Source organism: Polyergus mexicanus, unplaced genomic scaffold (assembly GCF_030449975.1).
Source record: "Polyergus mexicanus isolate NDT 795.1 unplaced genomic scaffold, iyPolMexi1.0 SCAF_6, whole genome shotgun sequence".
NCBI classification, from domain to species: domain Eukaryota; kingdom Metazoa; phylum Arthropoda; class Insecta; order Hymenoptera; family Formicidae; genus Polyergus; species Polyergus mexicanus.
Window position 1 is genome coordinate 3,817,915 of NW_027223326.1, and position 13,700 is coordinate 3,831,614.

At 38.3% G+C, this 13,700-nt stretch overlaps 2 protein-coding genes and 1 pseudogene across 2 annotated transcripts; 2 read left to right on the forward strand and 1 right to left on the reverse strand.

Moving 5' to 3' along the window:
* The first annotated feature begins 4,300 nt into the window (after window positions 1-4,300).
* Window positions 4,301-5,191, forward strand: LOC138934293 (uncharacterized). The gene has a single exon (XM_070297920.1). It carries the CDS (start codon window positions 4,301-4,303, stop codon window positions 5,189-5,191), a length of 891 nt encoding a protein of 296 aa, XP_070154021.1.
* A 126-nt stretch (window positions 5,192-5,317) lies between these two features.
* LOC138934294 (uncharacterized) lies at window positions 5,318-8,203 on the forward strand. Its single transcript, XM_070297921.1, has one exon. The coding sequence runs from the start codon at window positions 5,318-5,320 to the stop codon at window positions 8,201-8,203; it is 2,886 nt and encodes a 961-aa protein (XP_070154022.1).
* A 2,438-nt stretch (window positions 8,204-10,641) lies between these two features.
* On the reverse strand, window positions 10,642-13,244 carry LOC138934295 (acyl-CoA Delta-9 desaturase-like; annotated as a pseudogene).
* Window positions 13,245-13,700: the final 456 nt, after the last annotated feature.

The following is a 13,700-nucleotide window of genomic DNA, read 5'->3' on the forward strand; positions in this document are numbered from 1 at the left end:
CCTATAACCGCTTAAAGAGAGAGAAAACGGGGTTGGGAATACCCAGCCTCCGCCGAGAGTTTGCGGCATCTCCAAGAGCGATCCTTCCGATCTATTACGAAAAGAGGAAAACGGGGTTGGGCGTACTCAACCTCCGCTGAGAGTTCTCGACGCCTCGAACAATCCGTCCACCTAAGTGCAACAGCGATCAACCAGTGGTAGAGAGTTCCCTGCCATTGACGGGTGTTCCTGTCGGCCGTTGCACTCCTGAATTCCACGGACAGACTATCCCGGACAAAACGATAAAAACGCTAGTCACGAACGGACAGTAATTCCGCGACCGCCATTTACGAAATCGGACTTGCCATTAATACGGCGCGCTAAGTCCCGCTCAAGGGGAGGATCTAATCCTGCCGCGACATCGATCGACGCAACCGAATCGATACAGGCGCGTCTAAGGACCGCCCACTGGCCCGACCGAAATTATCGCCTGATAGTTAGCGGCCTCTGCCGAAATCACGATCCGCTAGCGTAATCGATATTATATCGAACCGCCGAAATCGCGCTCCGCGCCGCGCATACGTGCATGTAATTCGGATGCACCGCGACCGACACGACCGCACCGCTAACCGATTCCGCTTCTCACACATACACGAGTACATTTTGTCACACACATATCGTCATTCGCATCACATACATACTTTCGATATATTGTTACACCATACTTCTATATTATCCGTTCGCGCACGCACTCGCTCGCCTATCGTCTCACTCGCACACAACTACACACACTCACACACATACAGCGTTTATACACATACACTCACTCTGTATACACACATACTTACACGCAATAAATTATATTTTACCTCACGTTGCTTTCGTTCGTCTCTCGATACCCTTTCACGAGCCTCGGATCCCGACCGAGTTATCCACGACCTCGCGAAAGCGGTTTATTACAAGATCAATGCTGGGATTTATTTTCACATTTCGGCCCGATTCCGTGGCTCACGCCTATTGCCCTCCACTCATCGCTCAAGCGTTAGCAACGAGTCACCTGATACACGTAACTAAGAAGCGCGACGCTGCATCTCAGAAGCGTCCGTATGTAAGAATGTCTAAATATAAGACATTACATTTCTAAAAGCACCGCGAAAATTCCCAAAATTAAAAATTTTTCTTCATTTTATACCAATGAAATGTAAAATATTGAAGAAAAATTTTTAATTAAATCAAATCGTTTGAAGAAGGAGGATCAAAGGCTGGAGGAATAATTAATACCATATTGTTCATGATCGCCAAAGATAATATGCCTTTTAATACTGTGGAAAGAGAAGGTTCCAAATACCTTATGAAAATTATTGTCTTTTTGTACAATATTCCTAGAAGAAAATCGATCACTAAATACAGAAATACAAAGAAAGAAGAGAAATACAACTATCTATCATTAGTTGCGAAGATAGGCTAAATACTGTTCAGCACATTCCGCTCGCATCTGATCTCTAGACCGATATACTCAACACCGTCAGTTACTTAGGAATGACAGCACATTATGGATTTGAAGACGAACTGCAATCCACGATGATAGGTGTAACTGAAGTAACGGAACAACACACAGCTGAGGTTTTAGGTAAGTGAATAGAAAATGTAATGGATGATTGGAACATTGATAAAGACGAGGTTGTCATGATGGTAACAAACAATGGATCAAACATTGTGAAGGCAGTTTATGATACACTGGAATTTAATAATATGGGATCTTCCGTGGTTTGCTCACACGTTAAATTTGATCGCTACACATACTATGGACTTTGATGATGCAACAGTTTTGGTGACAAAGATTAAAATGATTGTAACCTTCTTTAAACATCCGCTCCTTGCTGCCGGTAAGCTACGAAAGATCATGTTAGAACGCTTCATTCTGTTGGCGGATACAGTTGGATCAATTCGATTGAAAATCCCAAGCTCATTTCCAATGTTGACAGCAGCTAAACTGCTACTCACGAAAGAAATTCTTGAAGTCTTGCGACCAATTGAAATGAAGTGACGAAAGAACTGTGGAGAAAAGTATGTCACGATCAGCAAAATGATTCCAATGATCTACTGCTTGAAAAAAAAAATTGAATCGCTTCGCACGCACTTGCAGACGCCAACTGCACAAACTTTAATAGATCGCCTCCAGTTTCAAATCAGGAAAAGATTTGGAAATATAACACCCAATCGAATTATTTCAATCGGTTTCAACAATATTAGATCCTCGATTTAAGCGACATTTTCAGCAGAACGAACTTGTAGCATGTGCGCAGTCAATTACGTTGCTAAATGTATGAAAGAAATTTGTGTGACCAAGCGAATATTTCTGACGGTGACACAACGATTACTGAAGAAAACGTCGAGAATTCTGACACGTCTGATGATCTCTGAACGTATTACGAGGATCTTGTTAAAGGACAAGTTGCAAATGAAGATGAAAGAAATCAAGACGGAATGCCAACTGATCTAAGGCATTACTTACATCAACTATTGGCAAAGTTAAAAGAAAATCCAATGTTCTATTGGTCTAAGCAGTACAAAAATGATTTATCCAATTTTTAGCAAAGTTGCAAAAATATACTTGCCCGTGATTGCAACATCGGTACTTTCTGAAATATTATTTTCACGAGCTGGAAATATTTTAACTGAGGATAGAAACCGACTTTCTCCAGATCACCTACAGCAATTACTTTTTTTGAATTCTTAGACAGCCAAATAATGGCAGTTGAAAGACTGAATTAATTGAAATTAATCAAATCAAAAGATTGTTCACGCTTAATTACTAACTTTTTATTTATAGGTCGCAAAGTAATCAAAGAGTGAGGCTTTGCTTATTATTATGTTATTTATTTGTATCTAAAAATAATCATTAATCTTTGTTAGAGATCACAGATACATTACAAAGAATCTATATTGTAATTATATTTTTATATTTTACTATAAAATTCTAAAAAATTGCCAAAAAAACGACATTTTTATATTTGTGATTTTGAAAAATATAACATTTTTTTGAAAATTGTATTCTATTTATTATTGATTTAAAAAATTTAATGTAAGATATAATTATATTTTAAATTTAATATAATATAAATATTTTTGTTCAAGAAAGTAAGCGTTTTATAAACTATATTATTAATTTCGTTTCTCGAACGTTCTAAAGCGAGACGTTACGTGCGAAGCCTTGTTTTCATTCCGTGTTTGCGGTTTCTTCGTATCGTTCGATTCTGACAAACACCTCGTTGTCGATAGCCGATTGGCTCTCGGAATCGAACGATCGAAATTCCTCATTTTTTGTAGTACCCGTATCAACCAGGACTATTGTACGTGGATCGAAGAGAAGGTTTTTCGTTAAGACACTTCGTCGCAAGCCTTCACCGGGAGCACACCGAACGCCTCACGCTCATAAAGTTATAATTAAACGATAATTCGTGTGTCCGCTCATATCTTGCTGTCGCGTGCGATTACCTAAGACGGTCCGGGAGTTGTTGTCGAAAGGAATAAATACTGTTCAACAAACTAAACCCGGACAAATCAATTACGTCCTATCTCTCCGATCGGCGAAACAAATAAATTCTGTTAATGTGGACGTGTAAATCGAAGGCGCGGCTACATTAAATGGTCCTTCGAGCCGGATTTTGGAAAAACAGATAGTGATTCGGTAATCAGTTCGCGGAGTGCGAGTGAGAACGCTGACACGCTAAGGTAACAGCACTTATAAAAACTATCGCGAGACGGAGACGGTGCGCGATATCAAAACATCTATCCGCATTCCGCTGCCGTAAATAATGACGCGAGTGCGTTGAAAGGACTTCCGGGAAAATAAAGTGCGCGAAGTCAACTTTGCATTCCTTTGCATTATTAAAGTTGTGCTCTTAAGCACAACGTATCATTATTATTTGCGCCCTGCGTAATCCGCAGTGCCGCGCAAATCTCGCGCTTCTTAGCGCTTTGCACAGCTTAAGTGCAATCTTTGTGCTCTTTAGCACTCCGCACCTCAAAGTGCGTCCTGCGTAACCCGCAGTGCCGCGCAAATCTCGCGCTTCTTAGCGCTTTGCACAGCTTAAGTGCAATCTTTATGCTCTTTAGCACTCCGCACCTCAGATGCGACCTGCGTAATCCGCAGTCACACATAGTTGTCGCACGCTTTAGCGCGCGGCACGGTTAAGTGAAAATTATAGTGCGTCTTCGCACATCCGCGTGCGACGGACCAGTCGTCACGCTTCAGCATCTCTACAACCACCAGGTGGTAAATTGTTGCTGAAAGGCTTCATCTTATATGACTACCATCATGACGGACTCGCTGCAGGGCCTCCTCATCGAGCAATCTATTACAATAAGCTCGATGAAGCGAGTGTTCCCCAACTTTAAGAAAATGGGCAAGGCCAACGTCACGCAATACAAGGCGAAGAGTCGACTGGACGCCTTGGAGACATTATGGGCAAGGTGTCAACGTCTCAACGTCCAGCTTCAGCAAATAGCAACGGCCGACGAACAGCGTATAGTCCCATACTTCACCGAGGAGGAATTCTTTACGGCCGAGGACGTCTACCACGAAGCGGCGGACTACCTCGCAGACGTGATAGGTAAATTCTCCCGGTGCGACCCAAATGCGGCATCAACGGTAAGCGACATTTCTTCTCGCGAATTGTCTGGTGCGGTTGCATTGCAATTACCACGCATCCCGTTGCCGAAATTTTCCGGTAATTTCGCGGAATGGGAAAACTTCCGCGGAATATTCGAATCGCTCGTCGCCTCGAAAGAATCGCTGTCGAATACGCAGAAACTACATTATTTAAAAGCCAGTATCACGGGCGAAGCTGCTGTATTAATTAATCATGTTAAGATTGCAGACGCAAATTACGATGGTGCGTGGAAATTACTTATTGAAGAGTACGATAATCAAAACGCGATTATTCATGCGCATATACATGCTTTCGTTGATTTGCCTATTATGAAAACGGAATCCGCTGTCGAACTCAAAGGTTTACGCGATACCGTTGCCGCGTCATTAGCCGCGTTAACAAATTTAGGCAGACCTGTTGAAAAATGGGATGACTTATTAGTCTATATCGTTTCGCAAAAATTTAGTCCACGCACACGTAATGAGTGGAATCTGCAACGCGGTAAATCAACCGCATCTCCGACGTACGAAGAGATTCGAGATTTTATGACGCTGTGAATTCGAGGACTAACCGATCATTCTAAGTTAAATGCTTCGTCTCATAAAAATAAAGGCTCTAATCGGGCCTCGGTGAATAACGTAGCCACCGAAAAATGTTTGAATTGTTCCGGCAATCATAATTTGATGTTATGCGACGAGTTTAAACGTAAATCCGTCGAACAGAGAACTCAGTTTCTCAAATCGCACAAATGTTGCTTTAATTGTTTAAAAGTCGGCCATTTCCCGACCTCTTGCAAGAGTAAAAAACGCTGTAATTTGTGCCGACGAGCACATCATACGCTCTTGCATCGTGCATCAAATATACCAGTACAGAAGATTAGTGAAAATTCTGTTTTGGAAAACAAAACTCTTAACGCTCAACCGAGCGGCTCAGCCACCCCTGAGATAAAGAACGAGACCGCCGTCGCTTCCGTTCAAACGATTCATTCGCCGCTGAAAAATCCGCCGAACGTGTTACTAGCCACCGCATGGGTAATACTTCGTACCATCGAAGGACGTAAATTTAAAGTTCGTGCGTTGTTAGATCAAGGCTCGGCTGTTAGCTTTATTTCGGAATCGTTGTGTCAAACTATGCGCACGAAACGTTCTCGCGCAAGCCTCCACGTACAGTGTTTCGGCGAACGATACAGTGGCGTAGCGAAATCTCAGGTGTCTCTTACTCTCGAGTCTTGTAATGGGCGAGGTTCCTCAACCTTTTCTTTGACTGCTTTCGTATATCAAAAAATTACGTCATACGTTGGCTCAAAGACTAAAACCGTAGATTATTGGCCGCATTTACGGAAATTATCTCTCGCGGATCCGGATCCGTTTAGCAATCATCCGATCCATCTGCTCATAGGATCAGATTTATATGGATCGTTATTAAAGCAAAGGGTAAAACATGGTCCGACCGGAACTCCGACGGCCCAGCTTACTGCTTTAGGGTGGATATTATCCGGTCCTACCGGCACTTCTAATTCAATTACCGATTCCGCGACTTCATTAAATTGCGTAACAATTCCTTCGCTCGATTCTCTCCTTCAAAAGTTTTGGGAGATCGAGGAAATTTCTTCCGAAATTCAGCTGTCGGAAGAAGATAAAAAATGCGAACAACATTTTATCGAAACGCATCAGCGTGCCGAAGACGGCCGCTATATAATACGGTTACCATTTAAAACCAACCCTCCGCTCGATATAGGAGCTTCGCGCGAAACTGCCGCGCTTCTTTATTCGAAATTAGAACAACGCCTACGAAAAAATCCGGATCTCGCGAAACCCTATCATTCTTTCTTAAATGAATATCAATGTATGGGTCATATGGAATCTGTCTCCGACGAAAATCCGACGCTTAACCAAGCGGTGTATATACCGCATCATCCGGTACTACGCGAGTCTAGCAGCACGACGAAACTTCGCGTAGTATTTAACGCGTCGTGCAAAACGAGCAATGGTTCTACATTAAATAATCATTTAATGACCGGGCCTAAATTACAACGCGATTTGTCCTCAATTATCCTTCGTTGGCGTCAATTTCGTTATGTGTACACCGCCGATATCGAAAAGATGTTTCGACAGATCCGCGTTCATCAGGACGATGTCGATTTTTTGCGGATTTTTTGGCGATCTAATATTAATTCTCCGATACAATCTTATCGATTGCTTACAGTTACATACGGTACTGCTCCAGCTCCGTATTTAGCCATGCGCGTTATCAATCAATTAGCTATCGACGAAGGTCATTCTTTTCCAAAAGCACAAACAAGATCCAGTTCTTTGTTATCGCTTTATCCCTTTCTCGGGAAAGATAAATTAATTCGCCTTGGCGGGCGGATTGACCATTCGTCACTCAGTTATGATGAACGGCACTCTATAATTTTACCGAAACATCGAATTTCGGATTTATTAATCGCTCAAGCTCATAAAGCCTCTCTTCATGGAGGCACTCAATTGATGTTAAGAATTTTACGCCAAAATTATTGGATAATTTCAGCGCGCACCAGTGTAAAATCTCTTATACGTAGTTGTGTAAAGTGCGTACGCGAACGCGCACGTACCTCGCAACAGCTGATGGGGAATCTCCCCCAGCCCCGCGTCACGCCTTCGGCTCCGTTCTCGCACACAGGCGTCGATTACGCTGGGCCGATGAATATTATTCCGTCAGTCGGCCGCGGTCAACGATCCAAAAAATATTATGTTGCCGTTTTTATTTGTCTCTCGACAAAGGCCGTCCATTTAGAATACGTAGATGATTACGCTACTAACGGTTTTCTCTCCGCCTTTCGGAGATTTGCAAGCCGTCGCGGTCTTCCATCCGACATGTACAGTGATAACGGCACTAATTTTCAAGGCGCGGACCGCGAATTAAACACTACCTTTCAGCGACTTGTCGCTGACCCTCAAATACAAGACGCTATCGCTAATGATAACGTAAAATGGCATTTTATACCTCCCTCTGCTCCGCATTTCGGCGGACTTTGGGAAGCCGGTGTCAAAGGATTAAAGTTTCATTTGAAACGAGCGATTGGTTCCCGAACATTATCGCAGATCGAGTTCGCTACGCTGCTGTGTCAAATCGAGGCTTGCCTAAATTCCCGCCCGATTTCCGCGTTACATGATGATCCGAATGACTTTTCCGCGTTAACTCCGGGTCATTTTTTAGTCGGTCGCCCGTTAGTAAGTCCGCCTGAAGAATCTGTTTTAGATATCGATTCGAATCGGCTGTCTCGATGGCAGCAAGTGCGTGCGATTTTAGAGCAGATCTGGCGTTCTTGGTCTTCTGATTATTTGCATACATTGCAACAAAGGCGTAAATGGCAAGAAAACAAACCGGAGCTCAAAATTAACGAGCTGGTATTGTTGAAAAATAATTTGGCACCTCCTTCGAAATGGGAACTTGCCCGAATATTAGACGTACATCCGGGATCGGATGGGCATGTCCGAGTAGTTACATTGCGTACTGCCAAAACCACTCTAAAGCGACCAATAACGCAGATCTGTCAGCTACCGATATCAAGTGACACTGGCTCTTAAATTAACTTGCGTTTTCTTTATGCGTTAATAATTAAGTTTGACTTTAATTATCGTCACGCTCTGTATATGTACATATATCTACTCTAAGAACGCTTATGTAAATAACCCTATGCTAAGATTTACTGATTAAGTTGATTCATGTATTTCGATGATCTTTATCTGTACTCTTTCCTATTATTGTATGTTGAAAAATTTGCTGTAGAGCTCTTCGGACCGTCTGATCGAGAATTATCATTAAGATGTCGTGTATCGATTATAGTGGTAGGATTTAACCAGTTATTTCGTAACCTACCCGGTATACGAGGCGAGCGGGATGTTCAAGAAAGTAAGCGTTTTATAAACTATATTATTAATTTCGTTTCTCGAACGTTCTAAAGCGAGACGTTACGTGCGAAGCCTTGTTTTCATTCCGTGTTTGCGGTTTCTTCGTATCGTTCGATTCTGACAAACACCTCGTTGTCGATAGCCGATTGGCTCTCGGAATCGAACGATCGAAATTCCTCATTTTTTGTAGTACCCGTATCAACCAGGACTATTGTACGTGGATCGAAGAGAAGGTTTTTCGTTAAGACACTTCGTCGCAAGCCTTCACCGGGAGCACACCGAACGCCTCACGCTCATAAAGTTATAATTAAACGATAATTCGTGTGTCCGCTCATATCTTGCTGTCGCGTGCGATTACCTAAGACGGTCCGGGAGTTGTTGTCGAAAGGAATAAATACTGTTCAACAAACTAAACCCGGACAAATCAATTACGTCCTATCTCTCCGATCGGCGAAACAAATAAATTCTGTTAATGTGGACGTGTAAATCGAAGGCGCGGCTACAATTTTTAATTATATTTTTAAATTTAATATAATATAGATATATATAATTATATTTTAAAAACACTCTTTTCAAAATAATTAATAATTTGAAATTTCAACGATTTTTTTAGATCGATTCATATTAGATAGATTCTTTGGAGTCGATTTTTTAAATGAATCAATCCTCGAGAAACCGATTCAAGATCAATTCAAGAATCAACTCTTTTGGAAGAATCGAACATCCCTACTTTAATGTTACTAGCCGCTCTTTGCAAGCTTTATATAATCATCATGATTGAAACTTAAATGCGGAATAGATAATGCAATGCGCGCCGCATAGCGGTAAACGTACGAACTAGCGATTACCGAAAATTGTTTTTTGTAATGCCTTTGGAATGTTGCTGTCACATTCTCATGAAATATTATAATTATATGTTGTTTAACATTACTGCAATGTAATTGAAATGTTCTGTGCCGTATGAGTCTTGTGTGTTACATTTTGTTAGATAAATACACATTATTATTTAACTACATGAAAGGAAATGTATGGAGATAATGATAAATGGTTTCATACATGCATAAAGCAGAGTTAAATATATTTAGTAAACAATTTATATTAAATAAGTTGTGAAATAAAGAACACTAATAAACAAATATTTTAAATTATAATTAACTTACCTGTAATATTCAAAATGCCAGCTATCTTTCTCCATGTATTTTTTTATTTTTATCCTTATATTTCTTTGTGTTTTATCATAGAGATAAAGACGAGATCGCACAAGATCGATTAAAAGTTCGTCACCATATTTATGACTATCATTCACAACGTTGTCATAACATTCATACATCGAATTGTTCTTCTTCTTGAAAGTTGATCTCATAATCATTATCTATTTCTGAGACGTTTTCGGTGATTTTTCAGTTGATCAAAATCAGATATCACAGTCAAAATATAATCTAAAAATATGGTAGACTTGAAACATTCAAAACTGGAAACGCGCGTCCCGGAAAAAATCTGAACGCTATGATTGCTTGGCTACAAGGCAATAGATACAGAATTCCAACTCGTCAGAAATTTTGTTGCCTGTTTCGTGTTTCATTCTGCATTGGCATATGCATTCCCTAGTGTTGGAATTTTCTGTTTCTATTTTCTGTACTATCGCTATCGTTATCGCTATCGCCTAGCATTGTGCAATGCCCATTAATCTTCTTTTATATAACCTTAGTTTTTCCGAGGATGATAGCGAGGCTATTAGTAACGAGCGCATTGCATTTTGTTATAAAAGACATGCGATTAAAAAAAGATAACAGACATACTGCAAAATTAGTTACTAAATTAATGTAAGAAGAAAGAATGAAAGAAAATTATGTTTCGTATTAAAGCTTAAACAAAAATTAAATAATTTTTTTTTTAACATAATCTGTTTCATTGAAAAAAATATATGACTATTTGAATATTCTTTATTCTAAAGAAAATTTTTTAACATTAATAATATTTGTTGTAAACAAATAAAAAAATTTTTTTAATCTGATAAATTTGTTGATGATAAAGTTCTACATCATTTTAATCGGATGATCTGTTGCTGAATTCCGAAGAAAAATAAAGAAAATATTTATTTTTGTTAATCAATTTTACTGTTTGGATGTGACGATACTTTGCCGTAGCGAATAATTCCTATCATTTCTTTTCATTACGACAGTTTTTACAAGTTCCTCAGATGGTTGTTTGAGATCGTACACCTAACCGATTTTTGCGAAGATATCGATACATATCGTAGTGAAATTGAACATGCAATTACCTAATTCAGCCGCTTTGTAATCTCATGGAAACACGTGATGATAATTGTGCCCGCTCTCATCGAACCATAGAAAGCCGATGAATTTGTTTTCCGTCGGATTTATATATCTGTTATTAAAATAAATCGTATAAAACTATTCGTGTGCGATAAAAAGACACTAAAATTTCTTTCAGTCAAGTTTATATAAATACGTTCGTATAATTTCGAACGTATTTATTTGCTTACGCATTGTATGGCTTTGAATCCCAGATGTGAACCACTATTAACACTGAGCCGTATGCAATTTAAATCGACAATACGTGTAATCTGCGACATGAAAGTTCTGGACCAGGTTTCATTCCATCCGTAAACAGGCACCATTACCGGCAACAGATAGGTAAAAATAAATATAGTATCGAGAAATATCTACAAAGAAACATAAATTAGTCAGTATACATGTACACACACACACTCACACAAATTCTCGTTATATAAAATCGCTCATCTTGCAAAAGATTCTTGACAAAAAAGAAAGTTTATACAAAACTATAAAAATTTCTAGAAGAAAAAATTGCTAAAATATTGTATCAAAATAATAGATGCATTTTCAAGATAAATTATATGTATAAATGTAAATAAATGCATCTTTATGTATGTTATATCTTAAATGTAAATAAACTCCACAAATAAAATTCCATTTTGCTTTTTAAATAACTATTTCGACATAATGTGAAATAATTAACATCTCTAGCATACACAGATTTACTTGCAATCAAACGCGGCGACAGAATCCATAATATAATATATCACTCATATCGATCTGACGACCCTTTCGAATCACGTCTGGATGCTTCTTCATCATCAACCAGCCAATGGGAGAAAAAAAATTCCCTGTTGCTGTTATGCGGATCGGTATCTATATCTGTGTGTGATACACTCTATAATCTCATACCCAATCATAAAAATTATTCTAAAAAAAAATTATTCTAAAGAGAAATTTCTTCTTTCTGAAAGAAAACGAAAAAACAAACTTAAAAACTTATTTATCTAGCCAGCCGAGGAATAGCAAATAAGAAATATAATTCTAAGCGGCCATTTTGCTTTGTAAGCTCAATGAGTCCAAAAACGATGAATACCGGCATTAATGCCCACTGCTTATATCATACACATAATAATTACTTGGAATAAGAAGAACCAGCCAAATTAAATAATATATTTATGAAATTATGCATAATTAATAATGTAATTGTACGTATTTCGCGCGGACATCGTATATCGATGACCTGTACAATAAGTCTATTATAAAACGCTATTAAAAATTATAACTTTTATTAAATATAAGACAAAAAATTATAAAAAGATTATATCTAGTTGTTTATAAAATGAATCAATATGGTATTTTTTCAAGTTTGGTATATCAAAATGAAGCCAAATATTCACAATTTGTTTTGTGATAATTGACGCAAGTGATGCGTTGTCTGCAATGGAATCAAAATTATACAATAGAAATGAAAGTATTAGCTTGCCTGCTTTTATCGCGTTTTTCTTTTATCACATAAATTTAATCGTAATTATCTTTCAGTCAGTCAATGTCGATTTCAACAGTTGGCAACTACGGCATTCTTAATAAACGCATAATACATTTTTAATCAAATTGTTACATATGTGAAATTGTTACATATATTTACATATATTCGTTACATATATTTATATCAAAAAGTATTTTAAAAAACAATTAGTTTCATTTTTTTTTAATTTATTTTTGTTATTTAAATATCTTTCCCCGTAAGTTAAAAATTCGAATTAATGGAGTTTGCAATAAAGAATACTCACTTCAAATGGTAGTCCTGAGATCTTCGAACAATGTAAAATTGAAAGAGGCATACAAAATGCTCGTGTAAAGAAGAATTATGTATACGACGTTCCACCACTTGAATTTCGTTTTGAATTTGAACAATTCTTCAAACTTTATACGTGTTTTATTTTCGGTTTTGTATACCATTTTCATCATCCCTAGTGACTAAAGATTCCTTTTTTTGAAAATCTTTTTGTGCATTTCAAGATTCGTACTCATGATATTGTATGTCATTTTCGTTTATAAAAATCACTAAACATTGTCAGCACATTGCTCCATTTAAAACAATCAATGGGACTTAATACGCGAATATATTATAACGAATGCAACAAAGTAAATAGTATTTAAATACTTATGCAACAAAGTAAATAATATTTAAATAATTATCTACGCTACTGGTTGAGATGGAGAATTAATTTTTGTATGTTTAAGAAACCTAACTAAAACTACACATAAATTACTAACGGCCATAGGACATAAATTTTATATAAGCAATATTCGTTATTTTTCATTGATGAATACGCTATTTCATTTATTTCTAACCTTCTTGTTAGGTTTATACAGGATGTTTCGGAACAACCTTCCGTCCGTAAAATGACGTATTCCTGATACAATTCTAAGACGATTTTTCCTTTACCAAAATTTGAATTGAAGCATAATTTTTGAGTTATAAGCAAAAATACTTAGCAAATCACGCGTCAAGTACAGACGGCAGGCAGGCGCGGCGCGCCGCAGCTGACCGTCCGACGTATGATTACCACCGCATGAGTCGCTAACTATTTTATCTTATAACATAAAATTATGCTTTAAATAAAATTTTGACAAAGAAGAAAATGTCTTAGAATTATGTCAGGAATACGCATTTCTTAAAATAACGTCACTTTAGCGAAAGTTGTTCCGAATCACCGGTCGTCGGATACTGCAATCAGCTGATTGCTACACGCTATGTGTATGGCGGAGTATGTGCGTAAAAGAAAGAAAGAGACAGAGAGAGAGGGGGGGAGAGGGAGAGGGAGAGGGAGAGGGGAGAGAGAGAGAGAGAGAGAGAGAGAGAGAGA

Bases quoted from the DNA above. Each gene is read 5' to 3' on its own strand.
- LOC138934293 (XM_070297920.1), top strand. From the start codon at position 4,301: ATGACGGACTCGCTGCAGGGCCTCCTCATCGAGCAATCTATTACAATA.
- LOC138934294 (XM_070297921.1), top strand. From the start codon at position 5,318: ATGTTATGCGACGAGTTTAAACGTAAATCCGTCGAACAGAGAACTCAG.